A 14,038-nucleotide genomic window follows, 5' to 3' on the forward strand; every position below is an offset into this window, starting at 1 on the left:
GCTGGGACACGTGACACAGAACCAGTGTCGTGGGAGCTCTCCAGGGTTTGGCAGGGCAGGGTCCTAACTCATGGCCCTGCAGTGGGCTGACCCTGTCACACAGCCAAACACCCACACAGCCCCTCACCACCTCCCCATGCCCCTGCCATGGGATAAGAGAGACAATAGGAAGAGAAAAATTAAGAAAATGCATGGGGCAAGAAGAAGACAGTTTAGTAGGTGATGGCAAGGGGAAGAAATCAATTAATGCAAAGGTGATTTCATGCTGCTCACCCCAAGCAGGCCAATGCCCAGCCAGTCTCCAAGCAATGGCTACTTTTGAGGACCAAATCCCCATTTTTTATTGCTGAGCGTGATGTTTCATGGTACGTGAAATCCCTTTTAGTCCATCTAAATCAACTGTTCTGGCTGTGTCCCCCGTAGCCTGTCCCAGCCCCAGGATGTTTGCAGGGTGAGCAGTGAGCAGAAAGGCTGCACCAGCCCTGCTCAGCATCAGCCCAAACACAGCTGTGTTAGCACTGCTTTAGCCCCAAGTAAGAAACCACTGCCACTGATCTGCTATGAAGTAGTGACCTCCACTGCAGCCAGGCCCAGTACATGCCCCAGCCAGCAGCAGGGCAGCCATGAGACTGGGGAAGCCTCAGCTCCAGGCACCAGGCATGTCCCTGAGAGCAGGGACAGGCTGAGGCTGGGCCAGGACATGGGCCCCAGGGTGGCCCTGGCTCACTGGCGCCATGGCTGGGCAGGGCAGGGCTGTGGAGCTGGAGACTGGCCCCGCTGCACTGCAGGGCAGCAATGGGACCGGGGAGCGAGCCCCAGGGAAGGGGGTCAACAACAGCCAGGCCTAGAGGTGCCCTCAGGAGACTGATAATCAGCTTCAAAGTGTGGCTTTAGATCCAGGTTTGAAGTCTCCAGATGGGTGGTTGCTGGAAACTGCTAATTTGGTGTTTAGTTTTTGGGGTTTTTTCCCCTATTGAAAGATGTCTGTGGAATGATTAAAGAGCAAGAAAACTGGTCAACAGGTTTTATGATTTATAGACTCTGTCACATTTACTGGTGCATCATCTTATTGAGATGACACAACACACTGACCAAACGGATCCCCTTTGTTCATTTTTTTGAAAGCCAAGGTTCCTACAAAAAAATTTGTAGGAGCATAATAGATTCTGTCAAGTAACTTATACTACCAGTCATCCCCACTTGTCTGCTCTTAGTAGAGTGCTGAACATGGTAAATAAAGTAGTTTATCCCAAATTAGTATCATATGAATGTATCATTTTAATAATATCAAAAATGTGTCTTAGAAACAGGTCTGAAAACAATAATTAAACTTTGATGAAAATAATTCATGTGGTGTGTTATTTATTTGTTTAATATTTCTGCCTAGTTTTTACATCTTAATTGAATTGTAGTAATTTAATAAAATTTAAATCCTAGCCTTAACATATTAAACCCCCAATTTTTAGAGGGGGGAAACCTCTGCTTTTCCCAGATGTGTTGTCTCATTTTAAAAAGAATACTATTGGCCGTTTTAGAATGTTTGAAGTTAATTGGAATCATTGGATTAATAATTTCAATCAAGAGAGGCAGAAATTTTACTTATTGCACTTCATTGAGGTTCACAAATAACTTTTTAAAAGTATGTACTTCCCAAAGGTACTGCAGAGTACACATATAAAGAATCAGATTTTCTTTGGATCAGCAGACAAAATTAGGAGACTGAGCATCTTCTGAGCAAAACTGCAAGCAAATTGTATAATTAAAATTGCATTCTAAGTCCACATTTTAATCTTAATGATTTGTTTAAGGCAAAGGTTCTCTGGAGAAAAAAAAGAAAGGATTAAATATTACCATGTGGTAAGTATGGGTCATTTTTTAAAACAGTTTAGAATTCTACAGCTCATTTCCATTTAATCCTTTAAAATCAATTTTTAGAAAAATATTAGATAAGTCACCTGTTGCGAAACAGAATTCTTGTTATGAGGTATATAGATTATCAAAGCAAGATTTGTTCGAACTGTACACTTAGCACTGGATTCTCTGTAACACCTCGATCCCTCGCTTGCGTGAAAAATCCACAGGTATCATCCAATAGTATGGATGGTTTATTTCATGATGCATCTTGTCTTTCAGAAAGCAGAGTAACTACTAACTCATTACATCTACAAAAGACCTTAGAATAAATAAGGTAAGAAATATTAGGCCTAACAAACCAAAATAAAACCTGACCTTGACAACTTCAAAAAACAAAACACTTACATCCCATAAAGAATTCTTTATACTATCCAGATACAGCAAGCTTTTCAGAGGACCTTGAAAGAGGATAAATATCTACAGTTTATTGAAATTCAGTGGCGTCTGTGGCTTTAACTTATGTTGAAATCTGAGCTGACCACTTCACTTGATAAGGGAAAAGAAACCCGGACATAACAAACAGGTTTTCATTTACAATGAAACTGCCACAAAAATATTAGTTTTTTTACCGGTGGAGTGCTGAAAATGTAGAAGGATGAACCCTTCAGGGCCAGAAACTTGAATTTGTAGAGCTGAGATGAATCAGCTCCTTCAAGTCTCTCATTTACCCATCCCATATGTATGACCTGTAAAAGAAAATAGTTGAAAATTAAAGGCCTATTTTTCAGTGGATCATAAGAGTGGTTTTAGTAGAATAGGATGCATCATCTACTTCACATTTGCCTTTGGACCATTTCCATATTCTGGAAGTGTACAGTATCATGCCTGTGTGTCAGAAGTCCTTGAAGAGACTTAAACTTGTAGGGCAGGTAGTCTGAATATCTGAAATAATCCCTGTTTTAAAAGCCACCTATGCAGGTCAAAGCAGACTCTCACTTGAGCCAGCAGAAAACCTACATGTACCAAAGTAGTTCAGCCGTTTATAAAACCCGTAATACATTATCTATAGCAGTGTCAAAACCTGGACATACTGACACTTCTATTACAGGTACCTCTAAGGAAGTACCTCTAAACAAATTACTAGATTTATCTGAAATCAGACAGCTTTCTCCAGGCTCATGCTTGCAACTGTTAACAAAGTCTTTGTCACAATTGTTGTGTTTCAGAGTTTATACATATACATTTTTTTCATATACACTTTATCTCATTTATGTTTTCAAATAATTAGATATCAAATTCAGTGATTACACAACTTTAGCAGTGTTACAATGCATGCCTTTATTTTTCAGATAAATTATTGCTAAGAAAAAATGAAATGAAGAAGTAAAACTGCATGCTTCATTTTTGAGGTAAATGCAAATTTATAAAGGAATGCCATAAATAATAATGCCATAATGTGGTAGCAGAATATCATGAATGTAGTTACTGAAAAATAACAAAGCAAAAAACATTCCAGGCTCCATTTTGCATACATTAAGAGGAATTTATTGCTCTTGAAACAGGTACTTAAATCTAGTGAGTCACCAATCTGAACATACTGAGCATCGCTGAGCTGCTTGCTCCTTTTGAACTACGGCTACGCTTACAGACAGTAATTAGTTACACGGGGCAGAAATGCTAAAGCACTAGCAAATAGTAAAATATTATTTTAGGGTTTTTTACTTTCTTTCTACATATCTTTCTTACTGACTGGTTTATTTAATGTTCATTTAGACCTCAGAAATGGAGAAAGAATAATTATTCAGTTCAACAAAAGTCTGTACGGAACAAAAGCAAACAAGTGTTGGTACTCAGTAACAAGCTGTCTGTGGTTTACTGGGTTACTGAGATTTTAACTGGATCTCTGTACAGGGGTGGGAATGTTAGTCATGTGATAAAAACTATTCTATTTTTTTGACTGAAACCTGCCATTTGAAGTTTCCAGGAGTGCTCACAAGGTGTAATACTACAAACTGTCCCTTCTCAGCAATGCTTTCCCTACTGTTTGAAAATTACCCATACATCATTGATATATTATTAAGTTTCTAACATGCTCTAATACACTCTCCAAAAGCTCCTGTAAGAAGAAAATGAGCAATGGCACTCATTACAATGAGATAAAACAAGTCACTAACAAAATGTAATCCAATCATAGCAGATAAATGAAAGTTCTTATTTGGACTTATTGTTTTCCTACAGCAATGAAGTATCCAGATACTGCAACGACTGGAAATATAACATGTTAAATTTAATAAAACAGTCAGTACCTTTTGTATATAGTACTTTCAGTTAAATACTTATGAAAAGTAAATGATGCAAAACACTCAGGGGGGAACTGAAGAAAGAAAATCAAGTAGATCTCTATGTACGACACATCAGAACAGACAGATACACTTATGTAATTAAAGTGGGATAAGAATCTACAAGAGACACCAGCTTGACCTGCGAGAACCAGTGTCATACTATGAGGCACAATGGAGCTATAACAAATCAGGAATGCGAAGAGAAGTATATCTTGAGGTACCTTAAGTCATTTTTTTGGGTCTTTTCCAAAACAAGTGGTAGATGGCCTATTTTGAAGAGTAGGGCAATTGGGGCAGGAGTGTGAGGGGGGGCAAGCAGTCCCCACACATACATAAAGTTTAACTAAAAATAAAAAAAAATTGGAATGCTGTCAGTTTTGATACATTACATTAATGGTTTCCACTGTATATCAGTTACATTCAGTTATGCCTAAATGGCTACTAGAGAGCAAACGATATGAGAACTTAGAAATTATGACACTCAAGTGTTCTATGTGCTTTAGTTCAAGAATGAAATTTATAACTCCAAGCTGGGCACAGTTTGAACACCAAAAATAGCAACATATCCACATTATGCTGAAGGGAACTATGAAGATAGGTATGTATCTGAATTAATACGTCTTCCCAGGCATTGTCTGCCTGGGCAAAATATAGGTTACAAGTCCTTTTGGGTAGCGATAATAGTTTTTACTCTTTGTTTGCTTGTTTTAACAAGGAGGCTGGTAAGTTGGACCTGATGTCTCTCACCTTTACTCATTATAGCCTTCTTGTTCAAACTGAGATCCAAAGCACAAAACCCTCTCATGAAGACAGCTACCACCAGTAAGTTGCCTTACTGGTTATGCATTCTTATAGTATAGTAGATCACTAGCACTACTTGTGCAGCAGGAACTAACCAATCTAGATAAAAATGGAAAACTCACATCCTTCACAACTCTCTTTTTTTTGTCTTATATGTCTGCTTTGTGTTTTAGCAATATTACAACAATAATAACAAGCAGAAAATAAAGAAGAAACCACTTCAAACTATAGCTATTTAGCTCACAGAGCATATTTACCTCACAGCATATTAGCTGACTAGAGGTTAAAAAAGTTTAAGTGTTTTTAAGTGGTACTTCTTCTGTTAGAGTAAGTTTTTTCAATTGAGGATCTGAGGTCCCAGAAGAAGTCTCTGAAGCAAATCAAGACAATTTTGTTAGGAATTGAAAAACTGTCCTCCCATATAAACAAAGTATAAAAAATTACCAAGGAAGATCTCAATTCCATCTCTATGTGGCCTCTTTATGCTTAAAGGAATTTAGTCCTGCTCCCTTTCTACAGGTGTAAGTTGTAGAATTATAGTCTTCAAGAATCTAACTTTTTCAGACTAACCATTAGGATAAAGTAATTTTATTGCTATGTTATATTTTAAAAAACTTTTTTCTCTATTTTGAGAAAAGAAAAAAGAAGATAAACTGATCTTTCAAGAGTAGGTGCAGGGTTTCTTTTAGGCTGCAGGATGAAGCCAGGCAAATATGTTCATGGTGTGCTTTCAGCAGCCATTCTGCTATGAGGAACAATGAGAAAACCCTCAATATTTGAAAAGTTTTTTATTTAGAATTACGTTCCTATAATTATCAAACACAGAGTAGAAAAGAGGCTTCTGATAAACTTAGTACTCTACCTTCTCCATGATACCTATTTTGTTTCTAAAAAATGCATCCTTAATGTTTGCAGCACCTCTTCTAATGGAGGCTTCCTATTTTCTCTCAATAAGCTATTCTAGCACTTTGTTTCTCATGTCAAACGTGAATCACTCTTGCTGTAATCACAATTAAAGACTTTATTTTGCCCTATCCACTAAAGACTCAAGTGATTTTGACCTTACACTGGAAGAGTTAAAAAAACATAGTTCACAAATGGAGCAAAAAACCACAAACAAGGATATGTAGCTTGTGTGGCATCATTCTTTGCTGCTTTTTTTTTTTTTTGTGTGTTATTCTCTGAGCACAAAGTTATCTTTACTGAACATTTCTTTCATACCTCTGCCTCTGTATTTTCTTCAACCTGTCCACAAAGGTCACAGAAAACCTCTGGTCAATACCTTTTTGGAAACATAATGCACAAAATCAGAGGTAGTATTGCTGCCAAGGCCTTACAGCAACAGGAACGCTTAGCATGTCTTGCAGTAGCTGACTTAGGTACAGCCCACAGTACCTGCCTTGCTCAAAAGCCACTGAACAGACATGGTTGTTCTGGCATGCAGGTAAGCAGCCAGCCTGGCCTGATGTTAAACTGACAAGGTAACTGTGAGATACTGCTGGACATTGCTCACGATGTGAAAGGAGGAGTTGGCTGGTAGCTGAAGCCAGCAAGGGGGTAAACAGCAAAAAGGGGGTAAACCAGAAGGAGAAATATGCTAAAAGAAAGTAAATAATGGATGAAGAATGTCAAAAGATAATGAAAAAGGGGACTGACTTACAGACAGTTGTGCTGGTATCACAGGCTGAAATAACCTGTAAAATTTGCATGTAAAATTTGGAAAAAATAAAGGTCAATGGAGATGCAGTAAAGTGTGGGTGAATTCCTTATTTGTGAGGGGGAAAAGGTGGAAAAGAGGAATATAAGGTAAACCAAAAGAATGCAAGTTTTTGGGGTCTCTGTTGGTCAACCCTGTATCTGATTACAACAGGCTAATGTAATCATAAACTGTAATAATAAACCATAGTAATAATTCATAAAAACAAACCTGTTGTTTTTCATATTATCTCTATCTGACTGGCTTCTGAATTAGGGACATCTCTGAGTTCTAGTAAGACAGTGGTGGATGAATTAAACCTTCCTAGAAGAATTTACACCCCCAGATAACCATCAAGCATTTTCCAGTAACAACCTCTTCAGTTTTTCCCAGTCTTTTACATATACTTAATTATTCTTGCATATACACCATGTCCTAATCGGCTTCAACCCTGTTTTTCAGACTCATACTTCAATGTGACAAGATCATCCTATGTCTAACATGGTATTTTAAAGCTTAATGTCTGCAAAATCAGTAGGCTTACTTTCACTAATGCACCATAAAGGCAGAATTCAAGGGAACTGGATCCAGATCAGACCTCATCAGTGCTTCTAGTCAATATATCAGTTTTCAAAGTGAACCATCCATACCTGATATTGGATTATCCAACAAAATCTGTACAACCAAATCTGTGTAATACTTGTTTAAAATATTTTAAGGTCGAAAGTTGTCAAAAGCCTTGCTGGAATCAAGCTATGTTGTGGCAACCTCCTGTCACACATCCATACAATATATTGCATGATCACAAGAGAAAATTAGATTGGTTGTCACTATTTATTATTGACAAATTATTCAGGGAAGTCATTTGTCATCTTTCTGCTCCACACAGGTATTTTGTTTATTTCTTTCAAATTTGTTTATGGATATTGAAGTCAAATTGACTAGTCTCTAATTGTCCAACTTCTCCTTCTTTACTCAATAAGCAATCATAATGTTTGCCCTTTTCAAATATTTAGATATAAAAAATAAATATCAATCCAACAGTATGTATTTTTGGAAAATTGAATCCCAAATCTAGCAAAGAATCTAGTACTTTCAATTCTCTAGAGTATTATAATAAACTATATCAAGCAAAATCAAAAGTTATGATGCATAGATGCTGTGTGTTTCATCATTGACACAGGTTACATAGACACTTGGAACCCAAGCTTCAGCAGTGCTACTTATTTAATCCTTTCAAATTCATATAACCCTGAATATTTCTTAAAATCTTGTAGTCCTTGACTTGGAGCTGTCGTGACATGTCCTGGTATAACTAGAACTTGCCAAACAATTTCCACAGTCTGGGATTTTAGCTTTGGTGGGCAAAAGGAAGTTAACAGTGTGGAAGTAGCCAGACCATACCAATTAAATTCATGAACCGGTACTGTTTATTTTAACAGTATAAACATACCAATAATAATTACAACTTCTACTACCTTGCCTAATACCTCTAACTTTGGACCACAGATGCAGGGCAAAGTCACAGAATCAGAGAATCATAGACTATTCTGAGTTGGAAGGGATCCCCAAGAATCATCAAAGTCCAAATTACAGCCCTGCACAGGCCAAGAATCACACCATGTTTGTTTGCCATCTTTTGGCAAAGAGACCCATAAATACAGCTGGTTTAGACCCAAAAACCAATATCTTACTTCTTTGCCGTATTCTTTATTTAAATACATACAGAATTCATCACGTCTGCAGATTCCGTTTGCAGTGAAACCAGTCAGAAGCAATATGAATAACAAAAAAAAAAGCCAGGTTTACGAAGTAATTTTTTATGTTCTTGATGACCCTGAATCCTAGTTTGTTAATGGCCTGTGATAAACAGAATCTGAATGAAACCTATTCACATCCAACCTTCTCCCTTTATAAAGTTGTACTCTAAAAGCAATGAAGAAAACTCACAGCAGGTAATACAGTAATGAAGCTCTAAGGACCTGTTTAATTCTTCAGGAATGTCCATGCTCAAAAGGAAAGATAAATTTGCAGCTATCATCAATTTTACTTCAAGGCAGTCCTTCAAGTGACCTTCAATCTCTTAAGGTTATCCTTTCTCTAAATTTTAAATCAATTGCATTAATAAGAGCTATTCAGGTCTGTACAAACATTATGTAACTGACACTAATAGGCTCCATTAATCTAGGACAGAACAAGTCCTCTTCTGCTTTCAGTTATCATTGCCAAGTTTTATATGATGCCTTTGTGATATATTTATCTGAGAAATTCCCATTTTGATTGTTTTTAAAGCCAATTTTCACAGGACATATAAAGTCTGAGTTGTTCACATTTGCTCCTTTAATATTTTTATGTTCTCTAATTTTGTTTACTTGAACTGCCCAAATTCATTATACTTTTTTTTCTCCCTCATTTTTTGGCAGAGAACAACAACAAATTTGTTGCTGTCAGTTCTACCTTAAACTTTCAGCTTCTGAAATTAAGGTCCTAAATGTATTGTCTCTTCTTTTCATACCTGGAATAGAAAAAGTGGGATAGATTTGCACTGTCTTACTTTAGGCACCTACTTTAGATGGTAGGCTAAGAGACAAGTCAAGACAGCAAAAGTGGCTCCTATAAAGGATAGTTAAAACACTGATACCCGAGTTTCACATTTGAACAGCTCTCTGGAACAGAGTAAGTTTCTGCACTGATTATTTAGGCAGTTTATGGAGACTAGCCTGTTTATTTAGGAAATCAAATTGTGTATCTAATGATATATATCTAGTTGTATGACTCTCCCCAAAATTTTTTAAGAATTGAGGAAGAGTATGTTGTCCTTTTTTCAACTGAACTCATTATGTGTGCCCAAACTGATAAGAAAAAATCTTTGAGTAGTTACTAAAGTACTTGCGGTAGACAGTTACTAAAGTACTCGCAGACATCCAACAAAAGATATCCAAATCAAACACCTTTTCCCTTGGCATTCATAATCACCTATTTTTCATATTGGTTTAATTAATAATTAAAAGACATGGCAAAGAGAGTAATTAAATCACAGAATTACAGAACACTCTGGGTTGGAAGGGAGCTTTAAATGCCTTGGAGGTCAACCCCACTGCAAAAACAGGCACATCTTCAACTAGATTGGATTGCTCAGAGCTCCACTAACCTGACCTTGAATGTTTCCAGGGATGTGGCATCCACCACCCCTCTGGGCAACCTTTGCCAGTGCTTTAACACCCTTAATGTAAAAAAACCCAACTTCTTCTTTATGGCTAATCTAAATCAGTACTCTTTCAGGTTAAAATTATTACCCGTTGTCCTATCACAATAGATCCTGCTAAAAGGTTTGTCCCAATCATTTTTATAGTCCCCCTTTAAGTACTGAAAGGCTGCAAAAAGGTCACCCTGGAGCATTCCCTTTTCCAGGCTGAACAGCCAAAGCTTCCTCAGTCTCTTCTCATAGCAGAGATGTTCCATCCCTCTGATCCTCTTTGTGGCCTTCCTCTGGACCTGTTAGAGCTGGTCTACATCCTTCTTAATTTGGGAGCTCCAGGGCTAGATGCAGAGCTGGAAGGGTCTCACAAGAGCAGAGCAGAGGGGCAGAATCACCTGCCCTGACCTCCTGGCCTCTATACTTTTGATGCAGCACAGGACATAGCTGGCTTTCTGTTCCCTAAGTCCTCTCTGCCCTTCAAGTGCCTTATCACAGCTTCTAGGAGGATCTGTTCCATGATCTTCCCAGGAACAGAGATGAGGCTGACAGGTCAGTAGTTCCTGGGGTCCTCTTTTCTATCTGTTTTAAAAATGAGTGCAATATTTCTCTTCTACCACTCACTAGGGGCTTCACCTGAATTCTATGACTTTCCAAATACCATGGAGAGTGGCCTGGCAACTGCATCAGCCAATTCTCTCAGGACTCTGTGATGCATTTAATCAGGTCCCATAGACTTGTATGTTCAGGTTCCGGAAGTGCTCACAAATCTGATCTTTACTTACAGTGAGAGGGACTTTACTCTCCCATCACCCATCTCGCAGTCCATCCACTAGCAAGGTGTTGGAAGACACTTCCAGTGAACACTAAATACTCACTTCCTTTATGGAATAGGCATTCATTTTAGTTTTAGGGGTAATTTGATTATGTTCTACACACAGAATTAAAGTCTGTGGTGGGTTTTGAGGTATATTTTTTAAAAGGATTAACGCAAATATAAGAAAACAGTTTCCTGTTTTAAGAAACTGTTAATGCTTGAATACTTTCAGTAACTTCTAGAAAAGTCTATACATGTCCACGTACATTTTACAAATAAGATGACAAACTAGTGATGTGTGAAAGAGTATATAATATGTCAAGCTAATAAATATTTATTTGATCCTGATATGAAGAAATTTTTGACTCGATCTTTGACTTCTGTAAAAAATTTTAATTTCTGCGGCAAAACAGTATAAGACATCTATTTTTCACCTTTACAATCTACAAGCCTAGAATTTTTGAAAAGAGGTGGGACTGGAGTCTCTGTTCTTCAGTAATGATTCAATTCCAGCCTGATGCAATGAAAACAGATGTAAGTGAAACCCATTAGTTTTGTAATACAAACTTCAAAGTACTTTCCAGAATTAACAAATTAGTCTGGAAAATACTATTATATTTTACAAAGTAAACAAAAAAACCCTATTTGCAATGCTGCAAGAAGTAAGAATACTTCCCAGTCCAGTAAATTCATCTGGGTCTTCAGGACATTGGTCTAATTGGAGTAGAAGAAATGTATTATCAGGGTCCTGAGCTACAAAAGTCACAGAAAAACACACATGGCAAATGCATTCTGCATAGCATGGTACATGCAAAACAGACTGCATCTGGAATACACCCCTTGGCTATGTGTGCACCATATGTGATGTAAACTGGGAGTTAACAGACTCACTGCTGCAGTGTTACATGCAAACGTAGACTGTGCTTTCCAAGACCTGGTTGGGAGTTCCATTGTTCCCCTCCCATGTATTTCATGGCTCCATCTAATCCACTTTTTAGGTTTACAGTGGATGATTCTACTTATTACTGTGTATTATTATGCATATTAAGAATCTCCTGTATTGAGTAGGTAATTTCAGAATTTCAAACCATAGAAAACTTTAGAATTTTAAAACTGACTAGATGAGTATATGCAACCTCTACAAATTTTCCAACAATGTAATCACAAGAATTAAAAGAAATGTATAATATAATGGAAATCTTACCTGGTCAGAGGGAGAACAGCATTTATTTGCCATTTTCATCTATAAAAGAGAGATGGAAGAACACACAGAGTTATTAATATGCTGAAGAGTTTCTGTGGTGCAATTAGCATTGATTGATTTAGTTATTGAATACTATATTAATACTTCCAAATTATATTTTTAAGAAATGATACCATTCAGTGCTTAAATACTAGATTTTTACTATTACAGTGAATTAAAAAAAAACAAGTATTTGAAAGACAAAAGCCTTTTATCATATTTTTCCTTAAATATCTCATAAAGATTTGCATTTATGAATTTAACTTTGCCAGTCTGAGTGAAAATATTATACTACACTGTAGACATCTCTCTGAGGTCCCAGTTAAAAAACTGCTTAAGCAGATTCTTAAATGAGTTCTGCAATTAAGTCCTTGTGTAATGATAACAATAGACTATAAGATGTATTTAAAGATGAAAGGAAAATTGCATCGGCTTTCCTTTTAGTTTACCCTCCAAGACAAAGTTTTTCCTCTTTGTTTAGATAATGAAGAGTTTTGTTCATTTTGACTTTTTTCTGGCAGTCATAGTTTGCATAGATGAGTGGGGGACAACACTGACATATATTCTCTTCTTTAAAGTGTAACATTTCTTTAAAGTGCAATATTGTTAAGTGTAGATAAGAATCTAGAAACAAATAGATTAGAGTGGAAAACCAGACTTCCCTATATGCTAGGTGTAAGCTGAAAACTGTCCTAGAATACTTCCAAAGGACCTTGTTGTCAAAAAAGCCTGTTTTATTAGAAATGAAAGGTTTGTGATGGAAGACCAAAACTCTACACCTAGGCACAGGGAAATCTACAACCGCCATAGGAAATGAGCAGAAGAAATCCAGGGCTATTTCTTGTATCCTGGGCATACCCGATTTTTAAGATGGAATCTGTGGATGTAACTCAGTAAAAATGGTGATGCCATTGACTGTTGTGGGTTGACTCTGGCCAGTAGCTGAGCACCCACATAGCTCCTCACTCCCTTCCCTCAACAAGCAGGAAGGGTGAGAGAATAGGAAAAGCAAAAGCAAGAAAAATTCTGAGTCAAAATAAAGAGAGCTTAAGTGAAAGAAACAAGGAAAAAACAAATGACATAAATGCAATCACTCTCTGCCTCCCACAAGCAGGCTCCAAGCAACAGCCATCTTGGAAGACAAACCCACACCTCCTTTGTCCACTATGTCACTTCTATTGCTGAGCACAGTGGTATGGAATATCTTTTTGCCCACTTTCAGTCAGCTGTCCCAACCATGTCCCTTCCTAATTCTTTGGTCATCCTTTGCTGAGGTGGGTGAGGGGTGTCAGAGTGAGAAAAAGTCAAAGCCTTCATCCTGTGCAAGCACTGTTCAGCACCAACCAATACACTGGTGTGTTATTAATGCTGTTCTTCCCACAGATACAAAACACAGCACCTGCTGCTATGAAGAAAGCTACCGCCATCCCAGCCAGACCCAGTACACCTGTATGGCTTTGTGTTAGGATTTATATACACACACACACTTGCACCTAACAGATAACAATAACAAGTCATTGTCCTGCCCAACGTGAAGTATCTATGATCATAAACAAAATGGCCCTAAGATAAAAAGCAGTGTGGAGGGGTAGGATAACAACAGGAGTCTAGACTGTAGGGACAGAGGGTGAAAGCAATGCTCAGGGCTGTAGGAGCTCTTGTCAGGCCTAACCTATCATGGGCGATCAGGGCTCTTCTACCTCACACAATTACTTTTGCAACCTTTTGGAACTGAATTGTGCAGTCAAACAGTGCAGGTGTGCTGGTGGGTCAGACAGCTGGGAGTGACTGAAGGTCTGAGGTTGAGGTGGCCAAGCTGCTGGGAGCCTGGGGCATCTGCCAGGCCTGGCTGTCACCTTGGACAGTGTGTTGAGAGATCCTGCTAGGCTCTTGGAGTGGCCCTACCAGCTCCCTGCCACCCTAGAGGAGGAGCAGGGTCTACCACAACAGAGGTGGGTCACAGCCTGCAGGTGCTGGCACCTGCAGCTTAGCACAGGCATGGAGCAAAGACGGGGATGGAACTGAAATTCAGCTGCTGAGTGGAGACCGGGGCCCCAGCAAGGCTCCTCACAGGTCATGCACACAGGTG

At 38.1% G+C, this 14,038-nt stretch overlaps 1 protein-coding gene across 1 annotated transcript in view; it reads right to left on the reverse strand.

The window, feature by feature from the left end:
- The window catches only part of SNTG2 (syntrophin gamma 2), a 151,495-nt gene that overhangs the window by 35,671 nt on the left and 101,786 nt on the right, over positions 1-14,038 (reverse strand). Inside the window, exons 11-12 of the mRNA XM_032101399.1 lie at positions 11,911-11,949; positions 2,484-2,600 (exon numbers count right to left, since the gene is read on the reverse strand). Of these exons, the coding sequence (XP_031957290.1) occupies positions 2,484-2,600; positions 11,911-11,949 (156 nt within the window). The remainder of the gene's footprint in view (positions 1-2,483; positions 2,601-11,910; positions 11,950-14,038) is intronic.

The sequence above is a fragment of the Corvus moneduloides genome, chromosome 3, assembly GCF_009650955.1.
Source record: "Corvus moneduloides isolate bCorMon1 chromosome 3, bCorMon1.pri, whole genome shotgun sequence".
Taxonomy (NCBI): domain Eukaryota; kingdom Metazoa; phylum Chordata; class Aves; order Passeriformes; family Corvidae; genus Corvus; species Corvus moneduloides.